The sequence below is a fragment of the Schistocerca gregaria genome, chromosome 3 (genome assembly GCF_023897955.1).
Source record: "Schistocerca gregaria isolate iqSchGreg1 chromosome 3, iqSchGreg1.2, whole genome shotgun sequence".
Lineage (NCBI taxonomy): Eukaryota > Metazoa > Arthropoda > Insecta > Orthoptera > Acrididae > Schistocerca > Schistocerca gregaria.
The window spans coordinates 214,659,989-214,674,040 of record NC_064922.1 but is presented as its reverse complement, the minus strand read 5'-3'; the positions used below and the strand labels follow the sequence as shown (position 1 = coordinate 214,674,040).

General features: G+C 41.2%; 1 protein-coding gene across 1 annotated transcript in view; it reads left to right on the top strand.

Moving 5' to 3' along the window:
- LOC126354525 (uncharacterized) overlaps positions 1–13,224 on the top strand; it is a 1,077,765-nt gene extending 1,064,541 nt beyond the window's left edge. The window contains exon 7 of the mRNA XM_050004252.1: positions 12,173–13,224. Coding sequence (XP_049860209.1) covers positions 12,173–12,282 — 110 coding nt within the window. The 3' untranslated portion in view covers positions 12,283–13,224. The remainder of the gene's footprint in view (positions 1–12,172) is intronic.
- Positions 13,225–14,052: the final 828 nt, after the last annotated feature.

Here is a 14,052-nt window from a genome sequence, read left to right as displayed (position 1 = left end):
CAGCGCTTAACTTCGGTGATATGACGGAAAGCGGTGTTACCACTGCAGCAAAGCAGTTGGCTTGAAAGCAATAAAATTATTAGCTATTTCCGAGAAGTAGTTTTTCAGAGTGAAAAAATTAATTTTATGTGATATTTTATTTTGTATTTTAAAATAAAGGTGCTGATGAGCACCATTCTCGGTTTTTCTGCTGAGTCTAAATCAAGAGCGTCTCATTACCTGTGATAAGAATAAGAGCCACCCAAAAGGGCAGTGCTGTACTTTTGACTATAATCACTCTACACAGTTGTATCCGAATTACACCTATGGAATCGGACAAAGAAGAACACCTTCTACTATTCTGTTATCGCCTGCCCCACTCGACAAGTACTAGGTTAGAATTAATGCCCGAAAGAACAGACACCTCGCGTTCATACAATTAATTTGCCTCCATGGACAATGACTCAACAATCGTCAGCGCAGATTCACATTTTTGTTCGATCTCCAGCGGGAATCTAAAATTAGTAAACACAGAGGACAAGGAAGGGACTGATGATAGTTACTATGTGGGAGTGCGTATCAGCCGATCATGACGTCTTAGTCCCCGCATTTGCGATAAACAATGCGTCTGTGTGGTGCAGCGGCTTAAGCAGCTGCCTAGTAAGCAGGGGATCCTGGGTTTGAGTACCGGGCAGGTACACATTTTGACTCGTCGTCACTGATTCAGCATAAAGCCTCGATGCGTCTGACATCATTAGTTCCTTCCCTTTCCTTTCCTTTAAACCTCCCTTCCACCTCCCTCACCGTCAATTCGCAAAACTGTTTGCTAAGTTCTTATGGATCCCAGCAATAGTAGGGACTCTGCAATGCCTGTGCACCAAAGTGAAAGCACTGCACAAGGTGAAGCCCGAGGCATAAGCTGCTATTTTGCGCCGCCCTATAATTAGTCAGAGGGTTTTTCTAGATGCATATTTCGAGCTTAGCCGTAGCGATATCTGTCTTGTTCCACATTATTGACTCGAAGCTGACGTACTGCCGTGGGAGCGACCTGCATGCTTTAACGGTGTGATACTGCTTACTGTCCTATAGCCTGGAGACACGTGTGCTACCTAGCCTACTCCAATTTTAAGAAATCATAAGTGGCTCGTACGGTTACGATAACATCGTCGGCAGTGCTGAAGCTTTGTTCCTTGACGAGCCTGGCTTCAGTCTGCCCTGATGGCCACATACACTCCGATAAGCTCACAAGATAGAATATAAGTCACTCTCGTAAAAAACTACGTTGCTCGCCTTGGTGCACTGTGAATTGTATTGAACTAGTGCCAAACGTTTATATGACCGTCAACGGCTGAGGTAAGTAATGTCAGTACAGTGCTGTCGATATGTCAGACTATAAATCAATTAAATGAGTCGACCTGGAGAAGTGACAAAATGACAGAAAGGAGCTATCGTGTTACATTGCGGAATGACGTTTTACGATTTGTTGGTACACAAGCGCAACTGTTCGTTGTGTGTACAAGGAATAATGAAACACTCTCAGCCTTGTAACAGGACGTAAGAACAGAGATCATAAAACTATCCTAACCGACGAGGAACTGGGACGAGTGTCGAGCCGAATCAGGGATAGTTATTTTTTCCACACCAGGCAGGAATTGCTGCTGCCAGTTAATGCGAGTCAGTTTTAGTCAGTTTCCAAGAGAACATTGCAATTGCACTGTTCCATTTCTTCCAGTACCAAGCTAGTTAATGCGAATCCGCTGATACCGGGCGTCCAGGGAGCATTATTGCAGTCTAATCGAAAGAACAGTTTCTAGGTGTGACTTCAACACTAACTCATTATACTTAACGACTTAAGTTCAAAGTGATTTAGTTACAGAAGTGAAAAACATATACAAAATAAAATCATTTTAAGCCATACGCAGTATATGAACGCTTTATTCCTTTTCCAAATTCGCATTCGTCTTTTCACGTATGAAGCTATAACATTCATGTGGTTTAAAGTATAGTGTATTACCATATTATGCAGCACAAAATATACTACCCATTTTAAAAGTATGGAAACCGTATAAATGCGCAATTTGAAACAACATTTGTATTCGAAATTATAGATAAATAATTATACGTAATTTTATTTTGCTATACACTTACATAGTTAGTCACATGACGTGACAATCAAATACCAAAAACCTACGTCTTTGTGTTATCGGATCCTGCACGACATTTACAGTCAAAGGAAATGAAATAATAAGGTAAATGTAAACTAGCGGACAGAGTTGAAATACAGTGTAGGAACCTCAATATGAATTAAGCCGCTACAGCTATATGACGAATCCCGTAATTCCGCCATGAACAATGTCTGCTGCAGTTTTCATTTCTTACGACACAATCTAAACGGATATGAAACTTCAGATTCCCCGGAAGTATAAAATGTTCAAATAGGTTACTAGAATGTAGCTGGATGGCTTAGACAACCGTTGACATTTCGGCTGGCGAACACACTGTTAATTGCAAGGTACGAATGTGATGAGAGAGCTCTGTTCAAGCAAATTTAAACGCTCAGTAGCCGGGTTTATGCCCTCCTAGAATTTTAATACGGCTTATGCAGAGAGGCAACTTTCACACTGTAAACCCCTAGCGCTCTCACAGCAAATGAACATGAGGAAAGTGCAACTATCGATAGGGAATATTAATTACCAATGGTTGAGCCAGTAGCATATGCCTGCCCCTCCAATGCTTAAACAGGGTACATCCTAATTTAATCTCAACGGCATCTTTAATAACACCACCCAAAAAACTGGAAATGAAGACCAAGATCTTTCTTTGGTGTATGGGATGACAGGAACAAAGCAATATTTTGCAACAGCATATCTGTTGTTTGGATCTTAAATGGAATTTAGAAGACTGAGTGAAACCTTAACTCGATATTTAATCTCTTTATCTAATGCCCAGAATGTGGTAGTGCATGGGACCACACTTTCCTTTATAATTCTTGCTGGCCTTAGATTCATTTGCATGACTTAACAGATTATAAAGTATTATTTACGAGGTACGATCGGAACGTAAGCTATACGGAAAAATATTTCTTTAACTCTCATGTGAGGATTATACCTTCAAATTTTAGAAGCAGCTTTGAATATGATTTACGACGCATTTAACTACATATCCTACTGTTACAATAAACCAAACGTGTATTTACCAGAAATGAAGTCATCTACTATAATTGAAATTTTAGTTTTTACATCATTTTATACACAGCATCTAGATATAACAAGTGTCTACTTAAGGAAGAAGACGTCGTTTCAGACAAACAGAACTTTAGCGGAATTGTTGATCAGCATCACGTGACTAATTGACGGTCTCATTTAAAGAAATTTTTGTGTTAATCCAAAATCTAAATATAATACGAAAATTCGTGTAGACTATTTACTTGCAGCAGGCTGCAAATTACAGGGTGAGTCAAAAGTTGCAGTGCAACCTATCATATCAAAAACCCCTCAGGAATGGGGAAACCTGAATATTCCAGTGAGGTGTAGGTGAGGTGGTACATCTTTTACGATATGTACCAAAAACGGGAGCCAACGTCAGACATCTTGAATCCAAGTCACTTTTTAATGGAAAGCGGCTCTTGTGAGATAACACATGACATCAGAACTTTCTGATCAGTTAATTCCTGTAGACTCGAAGTAGCAGTTAGGGTTCAAAAATTACAGAACATTTTGAATGTAATTATAGGCTGGATTCTTCTCCGGAAAGGACAGTCATTTAATGTGTTCAGCATGGTGTCCCTATCGGTCAACGCTCATTTGAAGAAGCTGACTACACTCGACATGCACTCGCAGAAGGATTTCCGCAGAAATTCTTGTACACGGTTCTTCAGTACGTTGCTCGAGATGCTATCTGGTTCTTATTTTTTATGCATATATGATTGCTTTAAATGACCCCACAGATAAAGCATAAGTGGTGTGATATTAGCTTAATCTTATCCCCATCAGCCTACGTCAGTGGAGCGGTACACGTTCCAAGTAGCCGTTCCCCTTGATGGAAGGAGTAAAACAAATCGACTGTGTGTAAGAGGAATCGCGATTCATCCGACCAGAAGGCACCTTTCCGGGATGATCTGTGGGACAGTCTCGAGGATGCCGTTCGTCACTGCATTCGTAATGTACGAGGACCGTTCAATAAGTAATGCAACAGATTTTCTTCTTATGGAGGCAGGATGGTTCAGGATTCTTGTACATCGTATTATTCCCCACACTTTTGGCTACATAACTCTGTTTTTCAATATAATGTTCGTTGAGGGTAACGGCATTATGCCAGTTTACTGGGTGTTCTTTGTACCAATGTACTGGACAACGCCAGTGCCAACGTCTTGCAGCATGAATATACTCACCATCATCAACGTACTGGTACCCGAGGGGTGCATCATTCATTGGACCAAACAGATGGAATTCTGAATGTTCGAGATCCGGGCCTTAGGGTGAATGAAAAAGAGCACTCGAATGAAGGACTCGTGTAAGACCTTACGTTGTAATGGAGAAGGAGAAGATAATATGCATTTTTGTGGTGACTCACACAGTGAAGACGTTTCTTCAATTTCCTGAGGGTACACTTCAGATTGGTTCGTTGCACCCTGAGGGAGGACATCAAACAGAATAACCACTCCAGAGTCCCACACGAACGTCGCTATGACTGACGGTACGGATTTGAACTATTTCTTCGGAAGAGAGGTGCGTGGCGCCACTCCATTGTTTGGCGTTTTGTTCTCGGTTCAATGTGATGAACCGATGTTTCATCACCTGTGACGATATTCGGCGAAACATTTTTCTTGTAACGTGCAAGCAATTCCACACAGCTTGCCCTTCGTTGCTCTTTATGTGTGTGAAATCCTATGGGACTTAACTGCTAAGGTCCTAAGTCTCTAAGCTTACACGCTACTTAAATTATCCTAAGGACCAACACACACACCCATGCCAGAGGGAGGACTCGAACCTCGGCCGGGACAAGCCGCACAGTCCGGGAGTGCTGCGCCCAAGACCGCTCGGCTAATCCCGCGCGGCGTTGCTCTTTATGATCTTCTGTTAGGCGGCGAGGAACCCAACATGTACACACCTTTGAATGTCGCAACTGGCATACAAGTGTGCCGACACTGCAAACGGAGACATTCATCTGTACAGAGAAGTGTTTGATTGTGATCAGTCGATCACCTCGAGTGACAGCGTCCACACATTCCTACTTTGCACGAACCACAGGTGTGTGTTTGTGTGTGTGTGTGTGTGTGTGTGTGTGTGTGTGTGTGTGTGTGTGTGTGTGTGTGTGTGTTTGGGCCAGCACGTGGAAGATCGGATCCTTGTGCGTGACCTTATTGCGATGAAGGTGGACGAGGCGCCCTACGACTTACCGTCAGTTTCTTACTACCATATCTTCGCAGACATTCTGCAAGCTCCTTTGAGTGCATGTAAACCTCTGGTTTACGGTCGATAGAAACTTAATGACACCTCTCTGTTTGGTACGCACCGCCGTTACAGAAACAATTTTGGGGCTACATGTAGCACTGTCACCTATAGGAAATTCATGAAGCGATACAAATTACGCGATTTTTTAACCTAAACTGGCGGAGAAAAGAATTACTTATTGAGCGTCACTCATACAATTTCGTTGGGTCAACAAGGGAACATGTAGTGGGAGTTTTCTCCGCCGCCCCATGTTCTACAAGTGATGTGTCTGAGTCACTTGTTCCTGCTCCAGCATTGCACTCTGTCGTCAGATCTCGCACATATCTGCCGGAGATCGCAGCGTATCCTACTCTTCTGAGCGGACAAGCTTCTGACCACGCTCCTTCATGAGGCGTAGACGTGCAACACTGTGATGCCTACTTCAGCTTTTTCAGTAGATGCTTACGACAGTACACGCGAGCAGCCGACAAGGTTCCCAGTTTGCGACACTCCCTTCCTCATGTGCCGGGCTGTAACAGTCTGCCTCCTTTAAAGTCGCTTATGGCAGCTGATTGCCCCAGTTACGTCCCTTATCGTCACCATAATGAATCTCCTTTCGTCTCCGCTGTGTCGTATCTGTCCGATAAGACACTAAGCACCATTCAGTGTCACGGTGAGCAGTGCCCGTAATGCGGCCTTATTGTTTGGTCAGTAAACAGCAAACATTGTTCTTAAGACCAGATATGTAGCCTCAAACACATATCAACTTTTATATATCATTTAAGTAGCGCAGGACAAAATGGCACATTACATTCATACCCATACACATTATAAAAATGGATCTACCTAAGTACATACGACATCCCCTCCTAAACCACTGAACCCACATAAACCAAACTTGGTAGAACTTTAGTTTCTGGAAAGAATTATTGTGAGGTTAAGAACTATCTATCTAACAAAGAGGTGAAGGTGAAAAACCAGTGTAGCCCACGATGTGAGAATATCCATATTTTAGATGCTCAGTATGCGAGAATGAGAGCACTTAGGGACTTCCGAGAACTTTACACATAGTTTCAAACCTTTACGAAACTCGTTCTCCCACAAGGTCCCACAAAATGAAGAAAGGAAAACTTGTCGCTTACAATATTTTCGCTGCACGTGCAGTAAATCTGCAACATGAAGCACGAGTTTTTACTTTATTACTTCTTTATTACTAATTCTATTCGTGACACATTTTTCAAACAGTACCACAGGAAGTACCACAAAAATTACATCACTGTACGACACTTAGTTCTGGAGCTACAATGTCATAAACACTGAATGCGTGAAAAACTAATGCATCACGCAATGCTTCTAAATTTATTACTTCGTTGCTACTAACTCTATTAACAACACTTTTTGCAAACGGTATCCACATTTTCTCAAGAATATACCTACAAAATATTTCATGGCCGGACACATATTTTAGGAGAAATATTTCAGGAGATAAAAACTGCTGCATAATCTATGACTTTCTAATGTATTTCTTATTTTACTAGCGACATTCCCAACAGACTTTGCACACGTTATCTACATATGCCGCTGAGTATACGTATAAAAATATGCTATTTTACGACACGTATCTCAGGAGCTATGACATTGTAAATACTGATATGCGTGAGAAACTGCCACATCATCCATAACGTTTCAATATATTACTTCCTTACTACTAACACTATTCACAACACATTCCCCAGACGGTGGGCACATGTACCACTACGTCTACGTGCCAAATTATATGATCATATAGCACATAGTTCAGGAGACGCAACGTCTTAAACATTCAGCTGCGTGAAAACGAAACTGCATGGTGAAATTAGTTTGACACACACGAGAAATGTGTGTACAAATACGCTTCGTCTATGCTAAATATGTGTGAAATATGTTTTAAATGTGCGGATGTAAGCAAAGCCATGGGTAAAAGCTCATCATAAACTCCTGGAAGTATTTCAATGAAATTAGGTACATATGTTAGTGACAATGTGGAAGAAATGTTTTACGTATATTAACAACCAGTCTCCTAATGGAACAGAGAAAGAAACTCAGATTGCAGTACTGGATCACTGTTTTCTTCACAATGAACTTCTGTTTCTTCTATTACGTTTCGTGTCAATATTTCTCGATAGAAAATACCTTTCAATGTAGGCTTATCATCTACCTGTTCCCTTGTCAAATGTAACACCTAGTGGACACACAGGAAAAATTAAATGTACAAATATCGATAGTAATTATCCGAGGTACCACTACGTTCATTGTAATAAATGGCGAACACTACTGTCTTGTTATGTATATGGAAATTGTCATTATGGTTAACACGAGGACACTGCCTCCTTAAACATAACGACTATGCATCATGCACTTAATAGCCATCTTCTATATGAGAATCACACTACAAGTCGAAATTACGATTCTGTAAAAATATATTTAATAACAGACACGCAGACACGCGAAAAACGAATCATTAAAAAAACAAAAGAAGTACAAGAAACTATTAATTTTTCATCCTCAAAAGCTGCATTTCATCTTCCTGAATACTGCATCTAATTTTCCGCATGTCATATACTTATTAATTTCATTTCTGTGCTTCTAGTGTATATTTTTTGCCTATTTGTGCAACCTTTTGAAATCATTCCTGGACAACCTACATCCACATTATTCTCGGATTGCGGCTTGATACCGATCGAGGTGGCGGAGTGGTTACCACAACTGAGTCGCATTCAGGAGGACAACGGTTCAAATTCATGTCCGGTCACCCAGATTCAGATTTTCTGTGACTTTCCTAGCTCGCTCCAGTCAAATGCTGTTATGGTGCCTTTGAAAAGGGACGGCCGATTCACTTCCCCATCCATTCAACATTTAGAGCTAGTATTCCGTCCCTAATGACCACGATGACGAGGGACGCTAAACCCCAATCTTCCTTCCGAGTAAGCATTAGGTTTTCATTCTTCATTCATCAACAAGCTGCAGTAACATTCGAGTTATCCATAGCTTCAATACCCCCGATTCTATTGTGCCTTATGCTCGTGACCTGCCTCGTTTTTTACATATTGATTACTGTCCTTAAATATTGCAGTGGACTGCTCTCTAGACTCTTGTTAACGATTTTATTTATTTACTTGCAGAATTCCCATTCACCTCAAAATAATATAAATTTTCCAAATCATCTTTCCTCTGCCTCGTGATGACTGAGTGTTGTGTGCTGTCCTTCGGTTAGTTAGGTTTAAGTAGTTCTAAGTTCTAGGGGACTGATGACTATAGATGTTAAGTCCGATAGTGCTCAGAGCCATTTGAACCAAACCATCTTATCATATAGAGGGTGAGTCAGGTGGAGAAGCACGTGCTTTGATAGGTGATAATTGATGACTCTCAACAAAAATTTGAAATGAACATATATTGTTTTCATAACCATACCCAGATACAAATGTCTGGAATTCACGGGCGTCAGTCGTATGTCCTTCTTCATCAGCACTCACATGTGAATATAGCCAACGCAGCATTACGCTACGTGGTATTGTCTTTACTGACCATTTCAATGTGTACTTCACTTGCGCGTTCTCTACGGCCAGTGATACAGTACTACACTGAAACGAATACTGGCGCTGGATCAGTCGCCGTGGAGTGTTTGTTGTCCACTGATGTCACCTAGTCTTACTCCATTAGATCAATTGGCTTAAGAGAGAAGCTTACAGTCGTAGACTGGACATAAAGAAGAAACTTCTCGCTCGTGTGTTACATGCGTCTACTCACGGAAAAGACGGAACGAACGAGCTCAGATCAGCAACACAGCAGCTACTACAAGAAGTGCCAGATGCGTTGTACTTTTTGAAAACTATTAAACAAAACATAAGCACCCAATGTTTCATCTACTATTACCTCATTTGTCCTGTTCCCTACTGTTTTCATTAATTCCTCTGAAATTGTTAAGAACAGGGCATATGAACCGTCCTGAAGATGACCGCAACAAGTCGGTCGAAACGTCGACAGATTAGTTGTTCTTTTTAAGTGGCCCAATATCTTAAATTACTTTATCCTAAATGACGTTTTTGTTCGTAATCATTAATACTGTCACCACTCAAATCATGTAGCTTTTCTTCTGACTTAATCTTTATACGTCAATTTCATTACTGACTTATTCTACACGCTGGTTTTCGTCCATACTACGGTACGACATGTGGCTACGTGTGCAGTTGTATACGCTCAGCGGTCATGTTCTTCATGTACAAACTCTTGTGCAGCATCGCTGAGTCCACTAGATACCTTCTTATGTATCCTGGTAAATTTCCAACTATACATGTTCCCCCCCCCCCCCCCCCCCTTTACACAGGACGGAAGACGAAGTAACAGATCTCTACGATTTTGAAAGTAAACGACCTGAGTAAAAACCCTAAGAGATTTTGGTCGTATGTAAAATCAGTAAGCGGTTCAAAACTCATGTATTCATTCTCTCAGCGACCGCACCACCTCGGAAACAGAAGGTGAAAGGGAGAAGGACGAAATACTGAATTCGGTCTTCCGAAGTTGTTTCACCGCGTAAAATCGTAACACGGCCTCTCCTTTCAATCGTAATACGATGTTAGCACACTGGACTCGCATTCGGGAGGACGACGGTTGAATCCCGTCTCCGGCCATCCTGATTTAGGTTTTCCGTGATTTACCTAAATCGCTTCAGGCAAATGCCGGGATGGTTCCTTTGAAAGGGCACGGCCGATTTCCTTCCCAATCCTTCCCTAACCCGAGCTTGCACTCCGTCTCTAATGACCTCGTTGTCGATGGGACGATAAACACTAACCACCACCACCACGTAATACGAACGTCGAAACGTCAGATACTGAGATTACCGATCGTGAAATTGATAATCAGCTACGATCGCTTAGTAGTGGAAAAGCTTCAGGACAAGATGAGATATAAGATGCTGTAAAGATTATGCGAAAGAACTTGCTCCCCTTCTAGCAGAAATTTATTTTAGAACGCTTGGGCAACGAAAGGTACCTAACGATTGGCAAAAAGCGCAGGTCATTCCTGTTTATAAGGAGAAGGCCGGTTTTTAAGAAAGACCGTAAGACAGATCCACACAGTTATAGACCTATATCGTTGACGTCAATCTGGAACATGGTTTATGCTAAAGAATGACGTTTTTTGGAAAAATGAACATCTCCTCTATAAAAATTAACATGAATTCGGCAAACAGAGAACCTACGAAAGTCAGCTCACTCTGTTCCTCCATGAGACCCACAGGACAGTGGACAACGACGCTCAGGTGGAAGCCGTGTTCCTTGATTTCAGCAACGCATTTGACACCCTCCCGCATTGCCGTTTAATCACGTAAATACGAACTTACGTAGTATCGGAGCAGAATTGCGATTAGATTCTACTTGCTTGCAGACAGAACTCAACACGTCGCTCTTAACGGAACTAAATCGACAGATGTAAATGAAATAACCGGAATACCACGGGGAAGTGTGATACGACCGTTGTTGTCTACAATAAATATAAATGATGTAGTAAAAAGTGTCATGTACTCTTTAAAGCTATTCGCAGATGATTCAGTTGTCTATTCCAGTGTAGCAACGCCAGCAGGTAGTACGAGTTTTCAAAACGACGTGCAGAGAATTGATGAATGGTGCAGGATCTGGCAGTAGAGCCTGAATGTAAATAAACGTAATATGTTGCGCATACTTAGGAAAAGAATTCCACTACTGTACAGCTACACTATTAACAACAAACAGCTGGAAACAGCGTCTGCCTTGAAAGATCTATGCGTAACTATCCAGAGCGACCTTCAGTGGAATGACCATATAAAACAGACAGGGGGAAAAGCTGACACCAGACTCAGATTCATTGGAAGAATTTTAAGGAAATGTAATTCACCCACGGAAGAAGTGGCTTACAATGCGCTTCTTCACACGATTGTTGGGTGTTGTTCATCTATCTGGGATCCCTATCAGGTAGGACTGATAGATAGAGAAGATTCAACGAAGAACGGCACTTTTCGTCACGGGATCGTGTAGCTGGCGAGAGAGCGTTACGAAGATGCTAAGCAAACTCCACCGGCACACGTTACAAGAGAGGCATTGTGCATCACGGAGTGATATGCTATTGAAATTTGGGGACAACACTTATCAGGAGGTGTCTGAGAATATAATAAATCCCCCCTTCTACATAAATTTCCCGTACTGACCACGAGGAGAAATTAGAGCCAATACAACCGGTTACCGACAATCATTCTTCTTACGCCCTATTCGCGAGTGGAACAGGGTTGGAGCCGGCCGCTGTGGCCGAGCGGTTCTAGGCGCTTCAGTCCGGAACCGCGCTGCTGCTACAGTCGCAAGTTCGAATCCAGCCTCGCACATGGATGTGTGTGATGTCCATAGGTTAGCTAGGTTTAAGTAGTTCTAAATCTAGGGGACTGATGACGTCAGATGTTAAGTTCCATAGTGCTTGGAGCCACCTGAACCATTTTGAACAGGGCTGGAGAAATCAGAGAGTAGTACCGAATGTACCCTCCGCCACACACAGTTACTTGGCTTGCGGAATATGATGTAGATGTGGATGAACACTTTTCACCTCATCGTTTCTCCCGCCCTGCCCATATTCCCAAGTAATTTCGCCTTCATTTGTCCCTACCACTACAACAGCTCTTCTGCTGAGAATGTCCTACAGTGTAGATGATTACACGCTGCTGATCTGTTTAAAAGCGTGCTGTGTTGTTTACCTGTCTGCAGGCGAGCACCCAGCGGAGTTGCACCTCAGCCTTAGTCCGACGATGCCGAGCAGATGGCCGCTGTGCTCGTTGCTGCTGCTTCTGGCTCTGGTCCTGAGGATGGGCAGCTGAACGCCGACCCGCTGCTGTTACTGCCTCGGCGGGAACAGTGGGCCGTCACCGCGGGCTCTGTACCTCAGGGACACAACCTGAACAGTATAGTGAGACGTTGTACTCCAGCAACCGAGAGGAAACATATATGATCTTACTGAGATTGTATCCCACAACTGGTGGTAAAAATTGACCTCCTCTCTTTATGAAAGGATGTGTTACTTCAGATTCCACGTTACTGTGAGGAGAGCCACTAGGTGTCTCAGGATATAAAAGCTCTTGTGACAACAGTGTGAATCAGTTTCATTGGAGATCTTACCGCCACATAAGGCTTGTTGATCTCAAAGTGTCAACAACTGTAAATCAGTGTGAGTTTAATCTCTCACCATATGGATATAACTGCTAATATGGACTGAAAAATCAGCTCAGTAAGATATGTTCCCTAGACAATTTGTAGGGTAACTGTTACCATACAATACCGATGAAGGAAAGTAACCAAACGTCAATTTACTGGGAGTCGTAATATATTGTCTATATACTGTATTTAAAAAGTCTGGATGGAGCTATTAAAGTAATTTCTGTATAACTTTTATTTACTTTTTAATTATTCTTAAACTTGTTGGCCCTGAAATTAATCAGTCTGAGTGTCGTGAAGTTCGTCAAACGTTTCTGTGTCCTACAACGTATCGTTCATTATAATATGGTATAGTATATGAAATATTTGTGGTAAAGAATTAAGGTCCACATACAGATACTTGAAACTCAATAATCTGCAATATAAAACAATGTAATGTTCAAAGTGGAAATCTGAAAGTTAATGGTTGAGAGAGCTGTTATATTCATACAATAACTATAATCATCAAAATATGTGCCCCAAATAAGCACTGGGACTTAAAAGGATTTAATTATTTGTATGTTCACACAATGGATGCCATTAAAACAATAAAGCTAATTTTATATGGATGAGGAATCTTACAAAACATTCTCAATTCTGTGTGTGTTATGAATTCAGCAGGAGGTAAGTACTGCCATATTTGAGTGACACTGGATAGCTAACATTCTGCTAACTCCTAATATGAAGGAATCCAACGTTAAAACATGTAAGTATGTGTAATGAATTGTTACTCTGAGGGACTCCTAGAACATTAAAGTCAGTTTTTATCCTAACAAATATAAAAGTTACTTCAAATTTTTGCTGAGGTGTCTAGCAGATTTACATTTTCTTGGTGCAAATCATTATATTATACATTTCGACTTACTACTGAGTAGAGTTCTAGGGTGAACGAAAATTTATCTTTTTTTGTTTCATCACAACAGGAACCCTCATAGCATACTACAAAGTATTGCTACTCAGTTACATAAAACTGTAATACATCTGTTGGTATATAGTGTAGTCTACACTTCTGGTTGGTGATCATTGTTATCAGTGAAGTTAAATACTTGTAAGTTGGAGTTCACTCCCAATGGTAAGGTAAACTGACATATTCAGAACTGAACATAAAGTGCAGTTTATTTATTTATTTGCATGATTTTGTGGCAATAAGTAGACATGTTGAGATACATACTGAGAATAGGGCAGTTGGATAGTGTTTCTTATAGTCTCTTATTATCAGTTTTAACTGGTTCATTGACTTTCCGTTATTTATTGTAATAATAATTTGAACCACTTTAAACTCAGTTTGTCAAGTTTTTGTTCTCTGCTTGAAAATAGAGTGATTTTACCAGCTTCAAGACATTAATCAGCAGTTGTATGAGTATGTCTAAAAATTTTTTGTTCGTTTATGTTAACAT